This window comes from Botrytis cinerea, chromosome 4, assembly GCF_000143535.2.
Source record: "Botrytis cinerea B05.10 chromosome 4, complete sequence".
Taxonomy (NCBI): domain Eukaryota; kingdom Fungi; phylum Ascomycota; class Leotiomycetes; order Helotiales; family Sclerotiniaceae; genus Botrytis; species Botrytis cinerea.
The window spans coordinates 931,797-948,382 of record NC_037313.1 but is presented as its reverse complement, the minus strand read 5'-3'; the positions used below and the strand labels follow the sequence as shown (position 1 = coordinate 948,382).

Here is a 16,586-nt window from a genome sequence, read left to right as displayed (position 1 = left end):
TCAGGACAGGGAACGGAACATTTGGAACGAACGTCGAGGTGTTGCCATATTTTGGAATAAAGGAATTCCCGAGACAATCTCAATGTATTTGACCTAGATAAACAGCATACAGTTTGTTTATTGTTTATCTTCTACTGTTTCTTGTTTCTTGTTTCTTGTTTCTTGTTTCTTGTTTGGATTGTCATTCTTTCTTTTTGATATCTTGAGATTAAATAATATTCTTGTGTTTGGATAGCTTGAATATTGGGTGTTATAGCATCTATTCGCAAGCATTTGATTCATCAGCACCTGAGTGTCTATATATGTGGTATCTTCATACTCATCTCAGCAGAAGCTCGTCATTTTCGATCAATCTACTTATTCAACATGCTGAGAGACATTATCAGCAAAGTTACAATTCGGAGAAGAGGAAAAGCCGAACGAAAAAAGGTCCAGGCAGAGAAAGACAATGAGCGAAGAGCAAAGAAGATTGAAGAATTGACTAATATCAGGACCGAACGTTCACCAGCACGTGAAAGCTGTCCAATAAGAAAAGTCGAGTGTATTAAATTCGCTCCAGACTACAATTCCGAGCCAACGAGCCATCCACTCGGAAGCTGTGAATCGTGTTGTGAAAACAAGACCGATTGTTTGTACGAATTAAAGGATGCTGATGGAAAGTGTGACCACTGTCACACATACAAAATGCATTGAACGAATCAGCCAGAAATAACGGACTATGCTCCGTCAAAACAGTGAGTACTGCGACATTTCTTTGCATTCCACACAGCGCCATGGTACAAGAGCTTATCACTGGGTGACCAAAACAAATACAAGGCTAAGCAAATACAAGTCTCTAGTATTCCGAAGTTCGACGGACCTTGCCAGCGCTGTGTTGTACGCGGATTGCCATGTAGGATGTTAAACCCAAATTCGAAGATTGCAGAGTTCACTCGGCCCAGCAGATGTGCACTTTGCATCGTTGATGTGAGCAGGGGTTGTACATCCAACGACTATAACATCACCCATTCCGAGCACGAGGCAAGCCTTCCACTATTTACGGGAAATATTCCATTGCTCTGGGCCCCTCTTGTTCTGGAAAGACCCACACCAGCATCGGTAGAATGTAGCGAGAAAGAATCTCCTACATTTATTCCATCACCACTGAAGAATGAATCTCCTACGCTTATTTCATCACCACTGGAGAATGAAGTAACAACACAGTGCCCGCTTGACTCTGCAGAAGTACAAGAAAGCCTTGAAGCTATTCATCGCTTTGTCGATTACACTTTGGATAAGCTGGCCAGTGAGAATATTATACGGGATGATTGTCTTCCATTTTCTGGATCTAACATTGCCCAGATGAATGATCGCGACAGGAACAATAGGAAAAGTATAACGACGGTTTCACTCCTTCTAAAAGCTTTATGAATCATGAATCTAAGTGATATTCCCGATTACTTCCAATCCTCAAGCCTGGAAAAATTGAGTATGAGAACGATATTCCGGGCGTTGGTATCACGGTACGTGTTGGAAGCTGTGTTTTCGCGCATGCCAAAAGATACAGAAGATCTTCGAGCCTGTATACAACCTCACTTGCAAGGTAAGTAACATCCTGCACTGTCTACAGATGAGTGAGTATTGACATACTCTAGAATATCCCGAGAAGATATATAATGCGGTTGAGACGTATTTCTGTCTCCGGAACAACAGTACACGCTTTGTCGACGACCCAATAAGAACTGGTTACGGGGATTTATGTTACTTCCCAGATAACTTCACGTTTCAGGAGATTGGTGAAGAGTTAGTCGACGTACTTTTACCTCTCTGTCTTCTCAGTGGAAAGCCTCGACAAGAAATCGTCGCTGCCTGCACGTCATCGTGTACCGAAATTGCTTATCCAGCCAGCGAGTTGAACCTCATCGTCAAAGCCAGACCTCGGTCACCGGCCACATTCTATAGTCCTGTGCGAGGGGATGTTGTTTCTAAGGATAATGCTCGTCTATTTCAAGGCAATCGCGGGCAGTTTGGTGAGGTGCAAATAACGCTATTGCTCGGTATCAAACCTGCTGGAAATCCGTCAAGGCCTTATGCTGCTTCACGAGTCGAGCTTTCGAGGAGTGAAGAGGCATAGATTGAGGCTGGAAGTAGTCCTGTGGTAAATTCAAAGATTTGAGCTGGTCGAAGGTTGATGGCTTGAAATAGTAGTACTTGTATTTGTTCGCTTGTGATGGCGATATATTTAAGTTATATATGCAAGGGCAGTAAGAATATCAGTTCCATTCTGGTATTAGATTCATGTGTCTTGATCGATTGTGAAGATTAATTTCTCATGCGTGGTTAGCAGATGAGCGAGCGATCGTGGGGTCTTATACACTTCCGGGTGGGATGAATTGCGCAAATCGATAAGTGTCTAGCTAGCTAGGTAGGAACTTAATATCAGAGACAGTCCCGAGACAGTGCACCGCATAATCGAGGTTATACAGGGCACGGGTGGTCTATCATTTGGTAACACTGTCGTCCATTTCAATCGTGCAGAAACTTACTATTAATAGATATCGTAAAAATACTGCGCGTTACCTTGAAAAAAACTCGCCACGGCTTCTCTTTCCCCAAATAGCAAGTTAGCAATGTGTGCCTTTGATATATTTTGTTGCATTCTCTCAATCCTGAGATGACATGATTCCGAGTTCTTGGATAATAATGACGACGACGACGGCGACGGCGGTGATGATGATGATGATGATGTAAGACGAATCTTCAAGGGGCTGAAGGGAAATCCTGCCCGCAAGACGTGAAGAAGATAAGATAATTGATGACTAATATGCATGCTGACGCCGATCTTCTCATGGCAACAACTGATGATACTTCTTCAAAGTACGACTCCAGCAACCATATCTCCGTGAAACACTTGACCTTACTTTCAATATCGATACCGCCCACCGCCATGAGTTTCGCCTTCTCATTGAATTGCCGACATGAAACTCGGCCTTGAACCCATTTCCCGAGTCCCAAGACCGTCAGAAACGCTCGAGCTTAAAGAAGATATTGAAGAAATCTTCCCATGTTCATGTCTCATACCCACTTTTGACACCTTCCACGATTTTGCTCCACATCTTTGACGATCTTACCACCAAAGAGTCATCCAATTGGCGGATATAAGAACATAGGAGATCCTACCGCAACATCCGCGGTCTACTTTATATCAATCCGCGCTCTCAAGATTGGCAGATCTGTGGCTAGTTTCTCACTTCCCGACCTTCTGAGCGCGAAAGGATGAATATAAGAGAGACGCATGTACTCGTTGGACATATCGGGATAATACTCAACTAACACGATCGATCTGTGAACTCCGCCGAAAGCCACATACCGGTACCATGGTTGCCATACATACTTTTCACAGTCACAAATCTGAAACCGATCCCGTTAATCGCCCGACGGATCAAATCTCCACCGATATGGATCAGAATACTTCGGCTGGGGCATCTATCAAATCAAAGGAAGAAAAATTATCGGGTAATGATTCTGACATTATTGCCGAAGAACTTCCTCAGGTTGCTCCGAATCCTCTTGCCGATATTCCAAATGGAGGAGTGGTTGCATGGCTTCAGGTGGTTGGGAGTTTCTTCTTATTCTTTAACTCATGGTATGATGTTTGATTCAAGAAACAGTGCGGTTAAAGCTGACAATGACAACAGGGGCATAGTGAATATGTTTGGTGCATTCCAGACTTTTTATGAAACTGATTTACTATCTCATGAATCACCATCTAATATTTCATGGATCGGTTCTATACAAGCTTTCTTGCTCTTACTTGTGGGAGTCTTCACTGGTCCTCTGTTCGGTACTCTTTCCCCCTGTACCTCTTGAAACAATGAAGTATTAACCCCTTCCCAGATGCCGGTCTCTTCCGTCCTCTTCTATGTACTGGAACATTTATGGTTGTCTTCGGTATGATGATGACATCTATCTCCACAAGCTACTGGCAAATTGTGCTTGCACAAGCTATGTGTATGGGAATTGGATTGGGATGTCTCTTTGTTCCTAGTGTCGCGATCGTTTCCACTTACTTCTCAACACGGAAAGCTTTCGCAACTGGAATAGCGGCTAGTGGAAGTTCACTTGGTATGTAACTTTTTCATTGGTTATCGTGCTATTCAACACAATGGTATCGAGTCATTAGCTAATAATCTCAGGTGGCGTAATTTACCCAATTATCTTCCATAACCTTCAACCTAAAATCGGCTTTGGCTGGACAACAAGAGCCCTTGGATTTATTTTCCTCGCTACCCTTTCCATCTCCATCAGCATAATGAAGATGCGTGTGAAGCCATCGCAAAAGCGTAAGCTCATAGATCTGGGCGCATTCAAGGAACGACCATACCTGCTCTTTACCATCGGCCTCTTTTTCGGGTTCATGGGTCTCAATATTCCCTTTTACTACATCTCATCCTACGCCATAAATGAAAATATCATGAATTCAAACTCGGCATTCTATATGTTGAGTACCATTAATGCGGCATCTATCTTTGGTCGTATTATTCCCAACTACTTTGCAGACAAATTCGGACCCTTGAATATCATCATACCAGGAACGCTCATCGCAAGTGTTGTGGCATTCGGCTGGACTGGTGTTCATTCTGTTGGCGGTCTGGTCGTATTCGCCATTCTCTACGGCTTTTCCACAGGATGTTTCGTATCAATTCCACCCACGGTCATCGTATCGCTTAGCCCTCACATGGGCGTCGTAGGCACGAGAATGGGTATGGCCTTTGCGATTGGTGGATTGGGTCTTTTGGTTGGTACACCGGTTGCTGGACAGATCCTCTCGAGTTCCGGATATGTTCCTACAATAGCATTTTGTGGAGCATTGCTTATTGCAACAGTGGCTTTCTTTATTGCAGCCAGATTGAGCAAAACTGGGATGCATGTGAAGAAGTTCGCTTGATTTAGGAGAAGATACTATGGGATATGTACGAGAAAAGTGGACGAGCACTACGAATTATAGAATATCATGGAAATGAGCATTAAAAAAGCGGCCGGACGTTACCATAGATTAATGACTTGTAAAATAGATTTCGGGGTGGCGCTGGTTTGAAGAAATATATACACAACTATCCACAACTACACTATTGGTTTTTCTGAGCTCTGAGGCACAATTTTCGACGTACTATTATTATTCTACCTCCTTGATTCGGACATCTTTCATCCTTCCGCTTAAAACCTCCCAACATCAACACAAAGTTTATGCAAGCGCCACTTGTTCTTGATTGTCAAAGACAAACTGCACACACAGTTCCTCACTAAACCACTCACAGAACTAGTTAAATCACTATCGTATATTCGCTAACAATAAGATAACCCAATCCCCAGGGTATACCCAGTAAGCCTCCAAACCCCGAACACCAATTTTACTCGCTTCCGCGACCCCTTTTTGGCATGAAAGCATCAAAGCCCAACACTCCCATTAATTTCCAAATCCCCAATTCCACAGAGCTCTGACACCATGTTCACTTTCTCCGTCTATTGCACTTTTTTCAGGCACCAACGGCACTTTGAGAACTAAATCCATGTTAACTCATTGCCATGCCCCTGCCAAGAACACAATACGCATGCACTCACAAGTCGAGATATCTCTAATAGATTCCCTCGCAATTCTCCTCCCCAAATCAATCGGTTCCTCATCTTCATACACCGCTCTCACACGGCCCCTCTCATCCTTCACCATCTTTCCCCTTCGAACCGGTTCTGGCCTCTGGAAGAATTTTCCCGATATCTGACTATCTCGACGACTCGCCCCATTTACATTCCTATACTTATTCCCCGATTTACTTTTCCTTCCCGACTTCCCAATTAAAACCTCTCGACTCTGTCCCATTCTATCCCTCAAATTCGCGATCCTTGCCTCCCCGATATAAAATACCTTGATGTCTTCCCCATACTCGAAAATTACAGGATGTCCCTCGCACGTTAGATGTTCGTCGGTGAATATGGAGGTTCGTCGAGATGTAAATGGTCCTTTGGAACAGAAATGGATGGTTCCCCAGCCGCTTGCATATCCCGAGTCTATGGATGCGGAATTGGAATGTGATTTGGGGGGCTTGGGGTCGGTGTTACTGCGTGTGCGGGTTTGGTGGAGGGTTGAGGATACGAGTGGTTTGTTTGTGAGGAAGGGCATGATGAGGTGAGATGAGAGGGTTTGAGGTGGAATTGAGGGGGATAGAATGGGGTGGTTGTGGAGTAGAAGGTTGGTATTAAGGTTACTTTAGAATATTGTTTCTCCACTGTGGATAGTGCCGAAATGCTATATTATAAGATATTACCAACACTTGCATGTCATTTTCCTCCGTTCACTTATATGAGAAAAATTTACTGCGGCAGTAAAACAGGATTCATGACGGTTAGCTGAAACTTCGACCTGAAGTGCGGTTTTTGTGGGGCGAAGGTTGGCGGTTAGCGGTTATGAGTTTGCCTTGCTTCAGCCTCTTGAAGGATCAACGGTTGGCTTATCTTTTGTAACATAACGGAAGGACAGGAATCTACAGTATCTATGATGCAATTTGATGTTATTGCTCAGAATATGTTTTAGTGTTTGGGGAAATCGTAGGAGAGTCAATCTAAAATGGATTCAAAGCGAAAAGGGGCAGACACTCCATATTTCATGAAGATGGGCAAAGATAGTATTTAATGATATAAATACAAACCAGTTAGCTAATGTAACAATAAAATGATGAGAAATGACAATAAGGTGATAAAAATCATCTGAAATGAAAGAAAAAGTGTGAAATAGAGAAAGAAAAAACACCGTGACTTCTAGACCTTCGCCATCAAGCCTATATTGGTCGCTCATGCCCACAACGATGCTCCTTGGGAGAGTTCATATTAACCTTGTCGTTGTAAAAATGAGATTTATGATCATCGAAAGAAACTCTAGCCGTATATCCATTCTTATATTCGGCTTTTTGAGCCGAGGATTTGAGGTTTTCCTTTCTCTCAGAAGATGGCTAACGTTTATTCCGGGAGGAACCTTTGTCTGGATTGTTTCTGTGACGGGAGGGCTTCTTATTCTCATCACTACGTTCATTGCGAGAGGGGCCGTTGTCTGATTCATAACAAGAATCATCTCTGCGACGGGAGGCTTTTCTCTTCCCATCCCTACGATCACTACTAGAGAGATTGACGCTATCATCGGAGGGTTGTACTAAATTCTTGTCAACTTATTGCCCTTGCAAAATAAGTGATGAGATACGGAGACATACCTTTCATATTTCTCTCAAGATCTCTACGCGTATCTCTGATATCTCTTCCACGCCAGTATTTCTCCGGATCAGACATATCACCAGAGTTTTCAGTTTTTTTGTGTCTGGGTACGGAACTAGCTGAGCGTGGATTTTTAAATGAATCTGGTGATAGTTTTGTATATCGCGGTTTTGTATTGGCAAAAGTTGCAACTGATGATGGTGTCGTTCTTGGGGTAAGTGAAGCTTCCGAACGAGAACGCTTGCTTGGAATTCTCTGTTTATCTGTGGGTCGACTGTCACGAGTCGAACCTCTAAATTCGACTTTTCCAGCTTTAGGTTGAGAACTAACTGAATCTGGAACTGGGTTAAATGCATTCACGTAAGCTTGTTGACGAGAAGCATCGCCTCTACTTGAAGAGTCTCCCTTTTCCCCAAGCATATCAGTGTTTTCGACGCCCCTACACCAGATTTCATCATCTTCGTTATCCACTCTCTTTGGTTTATTGAAGAACCAATTTGAGATTCCATTCCGCCTTTTTAATTTCTGTGGTTTCGGGCTGGATTCACGAGTCTTGGAAGGATGCCATGTGTTTGATCTGGGGGATGAACTAGGACGATGAGATGATTTGTTTTCGACATAATTCGAATGTCTTCGTTCTTGCCGTGGCCTAGAACTACTAGAATGTACCGGGGTGATAGCTGGACTTTCTGCCGCTTTGTGCCTCCTGCCTCCAAAAAATTCTAGCATGGGGTAGCATTAATTACACGATACAATGAGGTACGATCTCTCTCTGTGTAAAGCACGGGTGTTACATTCCCAAACATTGCAGCTAGGTGTTGTGCTAAATATAAGCCACAGTATCACTCGCCTTACTCAGCAGGCTATCGGGGACAATGGAGGTCGAATCTTGGTTGAATCCGCTTCATGGCTCACGAGACATCGGAAAGATTGGTCGAACGGTTAGAAACCTGTTCAAACCCATTTATGGCCGTCAAGGGTTGTTGGGATCCGAACTCGACCTTCAACGTGGCTTCTTATGGTACCTTCAGTCTATAGGGCGTAACTAACACCATAGACCCAGGCATTATTTCAAATCCCCATCATTTAGAACGTTAATAAATACAAAAGCAAGCCTATTAATACGAAATGTATTTGCGGCTTTGGCAAAATCATCTTCAGATATGCCTTCTGATGCAATACCAAGGACTTCCCGCACAAAAGACGAAAATTCCTTCAATTAAACAATCCAATTAAAAAAGACTTTCTTGGAATTCCTCATGCCATTGATTTGGAGTTCAAGGCATCCTCAATTCCTGGCGACCAACAAGTAGCCATGAACAATACCGCGCGGTAAGAACCAACCAACAAATCTAGCGACGGCCTAAGGATTTTTCAAGAACGAAAAACCAGAATACGATTAGATAATTATAGAATGACAGTACTGAATGGAATCGACTCAAGAAAACTGATGCAAGGTCATTCAGCCGTGATTGTTTGTTGATTGGTGCGATGTGCATGAATTTCGAGTTACGGTGACACATCTGATATAATTGAGATTATGTCATTGTGACACAGTCCTCATCGTAATGAGGCAATTATGTACATTATAACAAAAGTCTGCTAGGCCCTGAATTCCGAGGATCCTTGCGTGGTAAGAACAAGAAGGCGTCCTGACATCATGAGCGATGTTTGAATTGAAACATGCCTCAATCGACCATCCCAACGAATTTTTGAGATTTCGATGCTAGCTACAAAGAACGAGACCAAGTGGAAGACTATCAAACAATCCATATTTGAAGAGAATTGTCGTGAATACTTTAGAGCTTGGTTTCTTCCGCGTCTTGATTCGCCAAATACCCAAATTCGTAAAATAAACGAAGCCTCTACAAACCAAATAGTTGCAAGGAGCAAGCTAGGAGTTCGAGAACATGACCAAACAAATCCAGAGGTGAGACCAAATAGCTTTACAGAGAGATAGGATCCTATGAAACTTCCAGAAGCTGGAATGTTCAGGTGCAAGAATTCATGTGATACGATGTGATACTAGCCATGTATAAATATGGGTATTTCCCTGCCCAGCATTGTGTAAGTTAATAAAACCAGTCCCAGAGTTCGCTAATTGGCTAAGAAAACGAAGTCCGACAAACAACCATGACCCATCCGGATTTCCAACGCCGAGGATTAGGAACTGGGCTGACCAATGTTTCAATTCAATTGCAGATAGCTTTGGCGTTGAAACTTTTGCAAAAGCATGGCCAGGTGCAGCTAAACTTTTTCCAAAAGTATGAATATATGATTTTGGAAATCTTGCAATTCGAAGTAGAAGATCTGATTAAGAACAGAAAGACTCCCACAAACATTTTGAAGAGAAATCCAGCTAAAAACGAGAATGCTTACATGAAGAATGAAAATAATGAACAGCACCTTTTCCAGACCTGGTGTTTTCTGACAAATAGGGTAGTGAAGAATCTGTATCTTGATCGTAATATGCGCCCCCTTTTTGAACTGGCTCATGTTATAAGCAACACTCGGGGTTGTGTTATCCGCGAGGGAGTGACATGGAAATATGGTGATTAGCTTCGAAACTATGAACTAATGAGACGAAAAGATGTGATCTTTTGAGACATGTATTTAAGGCAGTTTGGTTTCCAAAGTACAATGATAAATGCCAATGGAAATGAAAGACTATCTCTCTACACAGTTATATATTGATTTGAGTAACAGATTTAATCCACTTGGAGTCATTGCTGAAGCCTTCACACAGTATACACTTACAAGGCTTTATCACTGTGCCAGAAACTAGACTGTGAAATTGACATGTTCTGTTGCTCACCGCCAGTCATCATCAAGATTATATATCTCTTCCCGCTGGATTACAAGCCTATTGTCACTTCGCTAGGTAACTAGAGTTGCTCGCAATATGCTGATATGATACGGGTCAGAATAACGCACCATTCAAAGACTTGAAACGGCTATGCATACGATTTGCCGTCATGCCGACATAATCCGAGAAGTAAGGGGCTCTCGTAAATCTGCTTGGCAATCGCTTAGCAGACGTTCAGCCTGGGTCAGCTTATAACCAGCTGATGAGATAGTTATACTATGATGGCGTTAAAAGACACTTTCCGGGGAGATAAATGGGATTGCTTTTCCCTGCTTTCATCTGTTTCCTCATAATTAAGTTCTCTATCTTTTAATAATATAATTTCCAAAATTTCTTAAAAAATGAAACTCAGTCATACCCTCAGTATCCTCGCCCTCCTTGTAGCGTCAGCTGTCGCCGTGGCTGTTCCTCAAGACAAATCATGCACAGTATTTCTTCCTCCTCCACCCCTACCTACAGATATGTTGAATCATCAATTCTGATCTCTGAACTATAGCAATGTCTCACTGAGGATACTTTCTGCTCTGGATTCGCCGGTCCTGTTGGGACATGTTGCGATGGATTAGTTTGTGAAAACGCACCAGGGGTGGCAGATAATGCACACTGCATTCGAAAAAAGAAGGTTCGTTTCATTCGAGTCCTTTGTTAAGATATAATACGTAATTTGATGATGGTTATACTGACAGTCCCTTCCAATTTAGTGTTTGGTAAAAGGTGCTACTTGTGTGAGCATCGCCGGTCCTCAGGGTACATGTTGTTCTGGAAAGTGTACCTTTGTGGCAGCAGACTATAGCGTTTGCAAGTGAGAATATCATGGCAGGCTTACAACGAGCTTTTTCTTTGTTGTCACTAGCGAATGGCCTGTGGGAATTCTCATCTTTTCTTCTTGTTAGAAAATCCAAATCACTTTCCCCTACCTCGTGTGCCGCTTCGAAAGAAAATCATAGATTTTAGCATCGTAATTTCTTGAATCTTGTGCTTGGTAGATCTGAAAATTAGCAGCGAATTAATGACTCTTCACTTAAATCAAACCTGTGACCCACTAGTGGTAATCTAGATGCTGAAGACTTCTCAGAGTTTAGACATGTACAGACAAGCATGTGTGCAGCACACTTGTCCCGACTTACGGTGATGCAGAAGTAGAGACGTCGTGCGGGGTCTTCTGGCACCCAAAATACTCTAAAATGCCCGGGAATTTGGATGGAAAAAGCGCAGTTCACTATTTTTGTTCTTTTTGATGTTCTGTTTGGGCCGGTCAGTAGGTGTGAAAAGATTTCGAATCGGTCACAAATTAAGCTTTGGTGGTAACCTTGAGGAAGGGCAGAACTTAATTCCAACTTAGATGATTCCAATGAAATATATCATTTCAATTTTCTCTAATCTTCAGGGATTCAATATTTACTATGTCTCTACGTTCAGAGCCAGATAAATTCATTGATTAGTTTTTTATTGCCTTGTTTATCTTCCAAAATTGCAATCTTAACACACCATATTCCGGCGTTCATGGCTAAAATGCACCCCCTCTTAACCGCCAATTTTGGTATGTGAACAAATCATGCATGTTTCCTGCTAGTCCACATCGCAAATAATCATACAGCTTTTTTCGAACTTTCTATTAACGCATTAAAGAGCAATACTTTGTTCAACACCCCTCTAATCACGTAAAGAGACCTAATAGGCTTTACATCATCTTTTTTGCCGAATAGTTTATATCTTAGACAATCCTATATATCTTCCTTCTCACTTATACTCATGTATTTGAGACAATGCGAGACTATTGGTTGATAAAGGCTGTAATAGGAGGGGTATAATCATTATGCAACACTAAGTATATTGCTTCAGACTTTAGCACAAGAAAGAAATCAATCTCTTCTCTCAGCATGCAAGAAGTTAACTCTTTGTAGCCGTATTGCTCTTTCTTTGGGGAACAAGCATGGCAACTAGTCGTCCCACCTCCATGAGAAGCACCCAAAGCAAGCAAACTAATTTAGACTTCCGTTTGGTCTTCCCGAGCTGTTGGATTGGTTTCAAATCAGGGCCTAGAGTTTCTCAGGGGAGCTGCAAGCTGTTATGTTTGAAACCTTCAGTTTCTTCCTGATCCTAAGCATCATACTGTGGTGGTGCCTCTTTCATTTAATGTCTCTTGATTGTCCCATTTCGTCAACACTTGATTGATTACTGAGGTGAAGATTTATAGCTAGCTTCAAATTGGTGAATTCGGTTTGTTCAAAAGCTTGACTTCCTGGTTCTTCATAAGAAAAATGTTGACTTAGTTAGATGTGTCGAAGTTGAACCTCTGGTGGTGTGTCCTATGTATTGATTCGCTTCTGGTGAAATAAAAATTCATCTTGGAAATAGTTCTTATTTTCTTATTATACTGTCTTTTCGGTATAATTCAACGATAAAGACTCATCGCTTACACTTGGATTAATTAACCTTCAGTAGAGCCGTATTCTGATTATATACTTACACACATCTATTTCTAGACTTCCTTTTTGTGACAGGCACAGATTTCACATACAGCCCACTGTCAAGTCAGATCAAACCAAACCAGACATCCACCATGTAAGATTAACTTATCTAGCATCCTCCAAAACTCCTTTATACAATCTCTGATCTGCAGTCTAGGGAACCAGAAAAGGCTTTTGTAGCTTTGCAGCCTAAAGCCTCATCAAGCGCATCGAAAAAGAAGCAATTCTCTGTCACAAACACGTAGGAATCATTCTTATCCAAATACTTACATTGGCGACTGCTAACGCTTTTTCCAAATTCAGATCCTTTGATGACTCGAAATACTTCAATGATGCAATCACAAATTTAAATTCAAAGCTGCCAAGCATTGTAGACAATGGTCTCATACAAGGAATACCTACAGAGCTCACAGGCACCAGCGCTGTTCCGGCGACAACCTTCTCACGCTTTTTTGATTTGGCTCCGGAACTTCGAATCAATATCTGGCACCATTCTTTTCCACGACAAAATCTCATTTTGGGCGAATTCTCTTTCATGAAACCCCAGTCGTCTACCTTCCAGAACATACCACCAGCTTCATTTTGTCCCTACGATATTCTCCCCGTGGCATTTGTAAATCGAGAGAGCCGAGCCAAAACTTTGAAGCATTATCTTACACTTTACCAAGCACGTTGCAGTTACCAAAACAAAACATCTTCGAGTGACACTCAAGCAGAGGAGCCAAGATCCAATGAAGAATACCTGATTGGTGCAACAGACTTGCTATTACCACATGTAATGTACTTCAACCCGAAAATTGACTATCTCACCATCGTCTACCCAGATTTTAAGGTTGGCTCTTGCGAGATTCTCGCTATATTTCCACTTTACAACCAGGAAGCTGCGAGATTTCTCGGTAGTATTCGCGAAGTCAAGGTATATCACGTAAGATTAGAGAGTAGCAGGCTTCGCTTTAAGATTAACATGCGTGCTCTGTTCGATATGCTTATGTGCTTCAAAAGTCTTCAACATGTTGATATGATTTTTCAGCCGGGCGAAACATATCAGGTCGACTACACATCACGTACAAACTATCTTGTAAAAAATATGGAGAAGCAGTGGATTGAATCATCAAACCTGGACTTCGCATGGGGAACGGAGGGTGATGGTGGCGTATATCTTGAGATGCGATGAAAGAGGAACCCAGTGGGGTGGCAACGTGGAGAGAGCATGAGATCTATTTTACTTATTGATATATTTGTATGAAATTAAAATCTACATGATAAAACGGTTTGTCACAAAGCTTTCTGTGGCTTGATAGTTTAGTCTAAGTGATTGAGCATTACAGTTGTTCTTTAGTTTTCTTTCATTAGCAAAATCAAGCAGCAAACAATCAAACCACCAGTGACCTTTTTTTTCCTCAATTTGGATACATAAAATAATGTTGAGTTCCCAGATTCCACGAAGTATTGTAAAGTTGAATGGTATGGTCCGAGAAGAGTGAATTACAGGACAATGCTATATCGTAGATCAATATGTTTCGTGAATTTAACAGATAGACCTTCAAATAATATGTTTCCGCAAGTATCTAGGCAGTTCATCCAACGTCTTTGAAGATCACATTATTGGTTATTCAGCTATACTCATAAATGGCTATGGTATGGTGAGTTATATTAGGGCAATGTTGTTGATACAGCTGCCGATTAGCCGAGATCAATATTTTATTATATAAGCCTTCACTTTTGCACATTATTTCTAAACAATACATGTTCGAGAAATACAATCAGCATTACTTCATTGAACAATACTTTCCCTTCTGCACAAAAGTTTCAAACAGCACAGTTCAAGGATACCACCAACAACTACCACCAACAACTACCACCAACAACTGCAACCAACAACTACTTTTTTGAATAAACTTTTTGCACAACAGCTTAAGCAACACAGTTCGAGAGTAAAATCAATCAATGATTATGGACAGTAGCAACACAATGTAAGAAACACTTTCAAGAAAGTTGAATGATAACTAATTGATTTTTTTTTTCAAAGGGATCCAAAACCATCATCTGGCAATGCAGTCAAGAAATCGAAATCTCAAGTCAAGAGACCACGAGCTAAGAAGCCTAAGAAGTCTAAGAAGTCTCAACCTGTGGAGGAACCTCGGGGTGTAGACAAAGGAATCGGAACAACTTGTCCAACTTTACTCACAGAGTTCACTCTCTTTCCTAAGTTACCAATTGAAATTCGCCGTCAGATTTGGCGCTCAACTTTCGAATCCAGAAAAGTGAGCCTTCAAGGGGGCTATGTAAAAGTAGCGCCACCCGATCAGCCTCTTCCCGTCAACTATCCTTTAGAACAGCCACCGAACGATTTTTTTGTGTACGGACCACCTTTCCCTGCCCCCATCTGCCAAATTCCAGCTGCCTTCGTCAACAGGGAAAGTCGCAAAGAAACACTCATACATTATGTCCGACTTTACCAAGACCTTCATTCGCCTGAGAATGACGGCACAAACTTAAGATATCCTGGCACTATCTATTTCAACCCGAAAATAGATACACCGTTGATCTACGCCAACAAAACCCAATATGCGTACAACAAAATGAGCCTCTCCTGCCAGAGACTTCTCCCCTCATACAATGCAAAAGCCGTCGAGATAATGAACAGCGTCCGCAGAGTCGATATTTCTTTCATGGGGTTCACCACATCTGACCGCTGGTCATACGACATGGACAGCTGTCGCGATACTCTATTGAGATTTGAGAATCTTGAAATGATAGGAATCAAAGATGCCATCCTCAATTTCAACATCAACTTCTTTCTCGGTCCCAACAACACTTTCAACCTTAATCCCAATCCCAATCCTGGTTCCGCATTCAATGTGCAGTCTTTTGTACATCAATACTTCAGTCGCTCTTGCAATTACCCAAATGCAAATGGAAATCCAGTTCAAGTGGGTTATTACTGAAGGAGTTGTCCCGAGGTCCCCTGATGCATAGACTTACAGGACGCTTCTGAGTTTGAAGAGAAAGTGTCGGGATATTGATCATGTGATCATAAAGAGGGAGCTGTATTGGCTAGCTCGGACGCTAGCTCCTACCTATAAATGTACATAGCTTTCCACGGTAAATGATTAAAAACAATCACAACCACGATAGACTAAAGTACTTTACACTTAATAACCAAGTTGATACCAACATAAAGGGTCTAAGCAATACACCATTGTTTGCTTCACAAGAACCAAGGACTGGATGGAGTTTCTGCGCAAACAGGATGTAGATATTTTGTTCTCACATTGGGTTTGATTATCAGTTCTCTGTATAATAGACTGTTACTGAAGACCATAAAATACAATAAAATAAATGTCTCAACTGATGTTCCACTGTGAAAAAGAGTTTGCAATAGTTTTATGTGCACACTTGTACCAAAGAATAAGAACAATGACTTTATCCACAAATAATCAAGCTCACCACTAGACATACCTCAGTGTTACTCTCATACCTCATCACTGGCTTTTTTTCTACCATCTGCATTACTCCCCTCAGTCCTTTTCCTTCTTCACTTCATAGCCAAAAAATGTAACCATTAATACTTGCTTATTATTTAATTTGTGAATCCCTATCCTCATTATCCAATATTCTCTAATCCAGTCTATTCCAATGAATTTCCACTTCAGTAAATACCATACATTACCTTCTTTCTTTTTTGATCCTATCCAGTTAATCCATGATTTAACTCCTGCCTCATACCCAACATAGACTTTACCAGATCCAGGTATCTAATAGTTCGGACTGACATGCAATAATACAAGGTTTTGAATGTCCAGAAGGAATTAGGAATCTGGAAATAGTTCAATATTCCAATCAGATTTAATATTCTAATCATATTCGATATCCCAATGATTTGAATGTTCTAGTTGGTTTGGATATTTGATAATCTTTATTGTTGAATTACAGTCCGGATTATTAAACACTTTGCTTTATTTATTCCTAAAAAAGCACCCATAAATATATGGCCTTCTTACCTTTCT

The 16,586-nt window shown here is 41.5% G+C and overlaps 7 protein-coding genes across 8 annotated transcripts; 5 read left to right on the top strand and 2 right to left on the bottom strand.

Annotated features, from left to right (window-relative positions):
- The first annotated feature begins 831 nt into the window (after positions 1-831).
- BCIN_04g02610 (hypothetical protein) lies at positions 832-2,548 on the top strand. The gene is made up of 2 exons (XM_001557201.2): positions 832-1,582; positions 1,635-2,548. The coding sequence occupies exons 1-2, from the start codon at positions 1,414-1,416 to the stop codon at positions 2,111-2,113; spliced, it is 648 nt and encodes a 215-aa protein (XP_001557251.1). The 5' UTR covers positions 832-1,413; the 3' UTR covers positions 2,114-2,548.
- Positions 2,549-2,578: 30 nt separating this feature from the next.
- Positions 2,579-5,100, top strand: BCIN_04g02600 (hypothetical protein). The gene is made up of 4 exons (XM_024692467.1): positions 2,579-3,625; positions 3,678-3,823; positions 3,877-4,104; positions 4,176-5,100. Exons 1-4 carry the CDS (start codon positions 3,357-3,359, stop codon positions 4,925-4,927), a joined length of 1,395 nt encoding a protein of 464 aa, XP_024548242.1. The 5' UTR covers positions 2,579-3,356; the 3' UTR covers positions 4,928-5,100.
- Positions 5,101-5,291: 191 nt separating this feature from the next.
- Positions 5,292-6,452, bottom strand: BCIN_04g02590 (hypothetical protein). 2 transcript variants are annotated; one of them, XM_024692466.1, is made up of 2 exons: positions 5,602-6,452; positions 5,292-5,541 (listed from the first exon to the last, which is right to left on the bottom strand). In XM_024692466.1, the coding sequence occupies exons 1-2, from the start codon at positions 6,155-6,157 to the stop codon at positions 5,447-5,449; spliced, it is 651 nt and encodes a 216-aa protein (XP_024548241.1). In that variant the 5' UTR covers positions 6,158-6,452; the 3' UTR covers positions 5,292-5,446. The 2 variants fall into 2 exon arrangements, with proteins under 2 accessions (XP_024548241.1, XP_001557253.1); XM_001557203.2 differs by having other exon boundaries at positions 5,292-6,452.
- Positions 6,453-6,647: 195 nt separating this feature from the next.
- Positions 6,648-8,663, bottom strand: BCIN_04g02580 (hypothetical protein). Its single transcript, XM_024692465.1, has 2 exons — positions 7,239-8,663; positions 6,648-7,180 (listed from the first exon to the last, which is right to left on the bottom strand). Exons 1-2 carry the CDS (start codon positions 7,966-7,968, stop codon positions 6,984-6,986), a joined length of 927 nt encoding a protein of 308 aa, XP_024548240.1. The 5' UTR covers positions 7,969-8,663; the 3' UTR covers positions 6,648-6,983.
- Positions 8,664-10,402: 1,739 nt separating this feature from the next.
- On the top strand, positions 10,403-10,932 carry BCIN_04g02570 (hypothetical protein). The gene is made up of 3 exons (XM_001557206.2): positions 10,403-10,533; positions 10,602-10,727; positions 10,807-10,932. Exons 1-3 carry the CDS (start codon positions 10,447-10,449, stop codon positions 10,909-10,911), a joined length of 318 nt encoding a protein of 105 aa, XP_001557256.1. The 5' UTR covers positions 10,403-10,446; the 3' UTR covers positions 10,912-10,932.
- A 2,163-nt stretch (positions 10,933-13,095) lies between these two features.
- Positions 13,096-13,854, top strand: BCIN_04g02560 (hypothetical protein). Its single transcript, XM_001557209.2, has one exon. It carries the CDS (start codon positions 13,112-13,114, stop codon positions 13,748-13,750), a length of 639 nt encoding a protein of 212 aa, XP_001557259.2. The 5' UTR covers positions 13,096-13,111; the 3' UTR covers positions 13,751-13,854.
- A 470-nt stretch (positions 13,855-14,324) lies between these two features.
- Positions 14,325-15,900, top strand: BCIN_04g02550 (hypothetical protein). Its single transcript, XM_024692464.1, has 2 exons — positions 14,325-14,549; positions 14,606-15,900. The coding sequence occupies exons 1-2, from the start codon at positions 14,524-14,526 to the stop codon at positions 15,522-15,524; spliced, it is 945 nt and encodes a 314-aa protein (XP_024548239.1). The 5' UTR covers positions 14,325-14,523; the 3' UTR covers positions 15,525-15,900.
- The last annotated feature ends 686 nt before the right edge of the window (positions 15,901-16,586 follow it).

What these genes read in the sequence shown, in the direction of transcription:
- BCIN_04g02610 (XM_001557201.2), top strand. Translation starts at nt 1,414, where the DNA reads ATGAATCTAAGTGATATTCCCGATTACTTCCAATCCTCAAGCCTGGAA. An exon ending in TATACAACCTCACTTGCAAG is followed by an intron (nt 1,583 to 1,634) that starts GTAAGTAACATC and finishes GACATACTCTAG; the next exon opens with AATATCCCGAGAAGATATAT.
- BCIN_04g02600 (XM_024692467.1), top strand. Translation starts at nt 3,357, where the DNA reads ATGGTTGCCATACATACTTTTCACAGTCACAAATCTGAAACCGATCCC. An exon ending in CTTCACTGGTCCTCTGTTCG is followed by an intron (nt 3,824 to 3,876) that starts GTACTCTTTCCC and finishes ACCCCTTCCCAG; the next exon opens with ATGCCGGTCTCTTCCGTCCT. An exon ending in GGCTAGTGGAAGTTCACTTG is followed by an intron (nt 4,105 to 4,175) that starts GTATGTAACTTT and finishes TAATAATCTCAG; the next exon opens with GTGGCGTAATTTACCCAATT.
- BCIN_04g02550 (XM_024692464.1), top strand. Translation starts at nt 14,524, where the DNA reads ATGATTATGGACAGTAGCAACACAAT. An exon ending in ATGGACAGTAGCAACACAAT is followed by an intron (nt 14,550 to 14,605) that starts GTAAGAAACACT and finishes TTTTTTTCAAAG; the next exon opens with GGATCCAAAACCATCATCTG.
- BCIN_04g02560 (XM_001557209.2), top strand. Translation starts at nt 13,112, where the DNA reads ATGAAACCCCAGTCGTCTACCTTCCAGAACATACCACCAGCTTCATTT.
- BCIN_04g02590 (XM_024692466.1), bottom strand. Translation starts at nt 6,157, where the DNA reads ATGCCCTTCCTCACAAACAAACCACTCGTATCCTCAACCCTCCACCAA. An exon ending in TATTAGAGATATCTCGACTT is followed by an intron (nt 5,542 to 5,601) that starts GTGAGTGCATGC and finishes ACATGGATTTAG; the next exon opens with TTCTCAAAGTGCCGTTGGTG.
- BCIN_04g02580 (XM_024692465.1), bottom strand. Translation starts at nt 7,968, where the DNA reads ATGCTAGAATTTTTTGGAGGCAGGAGGCACAAAGCGGCAGAAAGTCCA. An exon ending in TCTTGAGAGAAATATGAAAG is followed by an intron (nt 7,181 to 7,238) that starts GTATGTCTCCGT and finishes ACAAGAATTTAG; the next exon opens with TACAACCCTCCGATGATAGC.
- BCIN_04g02570 (XM_001557206.2), top strand. Translation starts at nt 10,447, where the DNA reads ATGAAACTCAGTCATACCCTCAGTATCCTCGCCCTCCTTGTAGCGTCA. An exon ending in CTCAAGACAAATCATGCACA is followed by an intron (nt 10,534 to 10,601) that starts GTATTTCTTCCT and finishes TCTGAACTATAG; the next exon opens with CAATGTCTCACTGAGGATAC. An exon ending in ACTGCATTCGAAAAAAGAAG is followed by an intron (nt 10,728 to 10,806) that starts GTTCGTTTCATT and finishes CTTCCAATTTAG; the next exon opens with TGTTTGGTAAAAGGTGCTAC.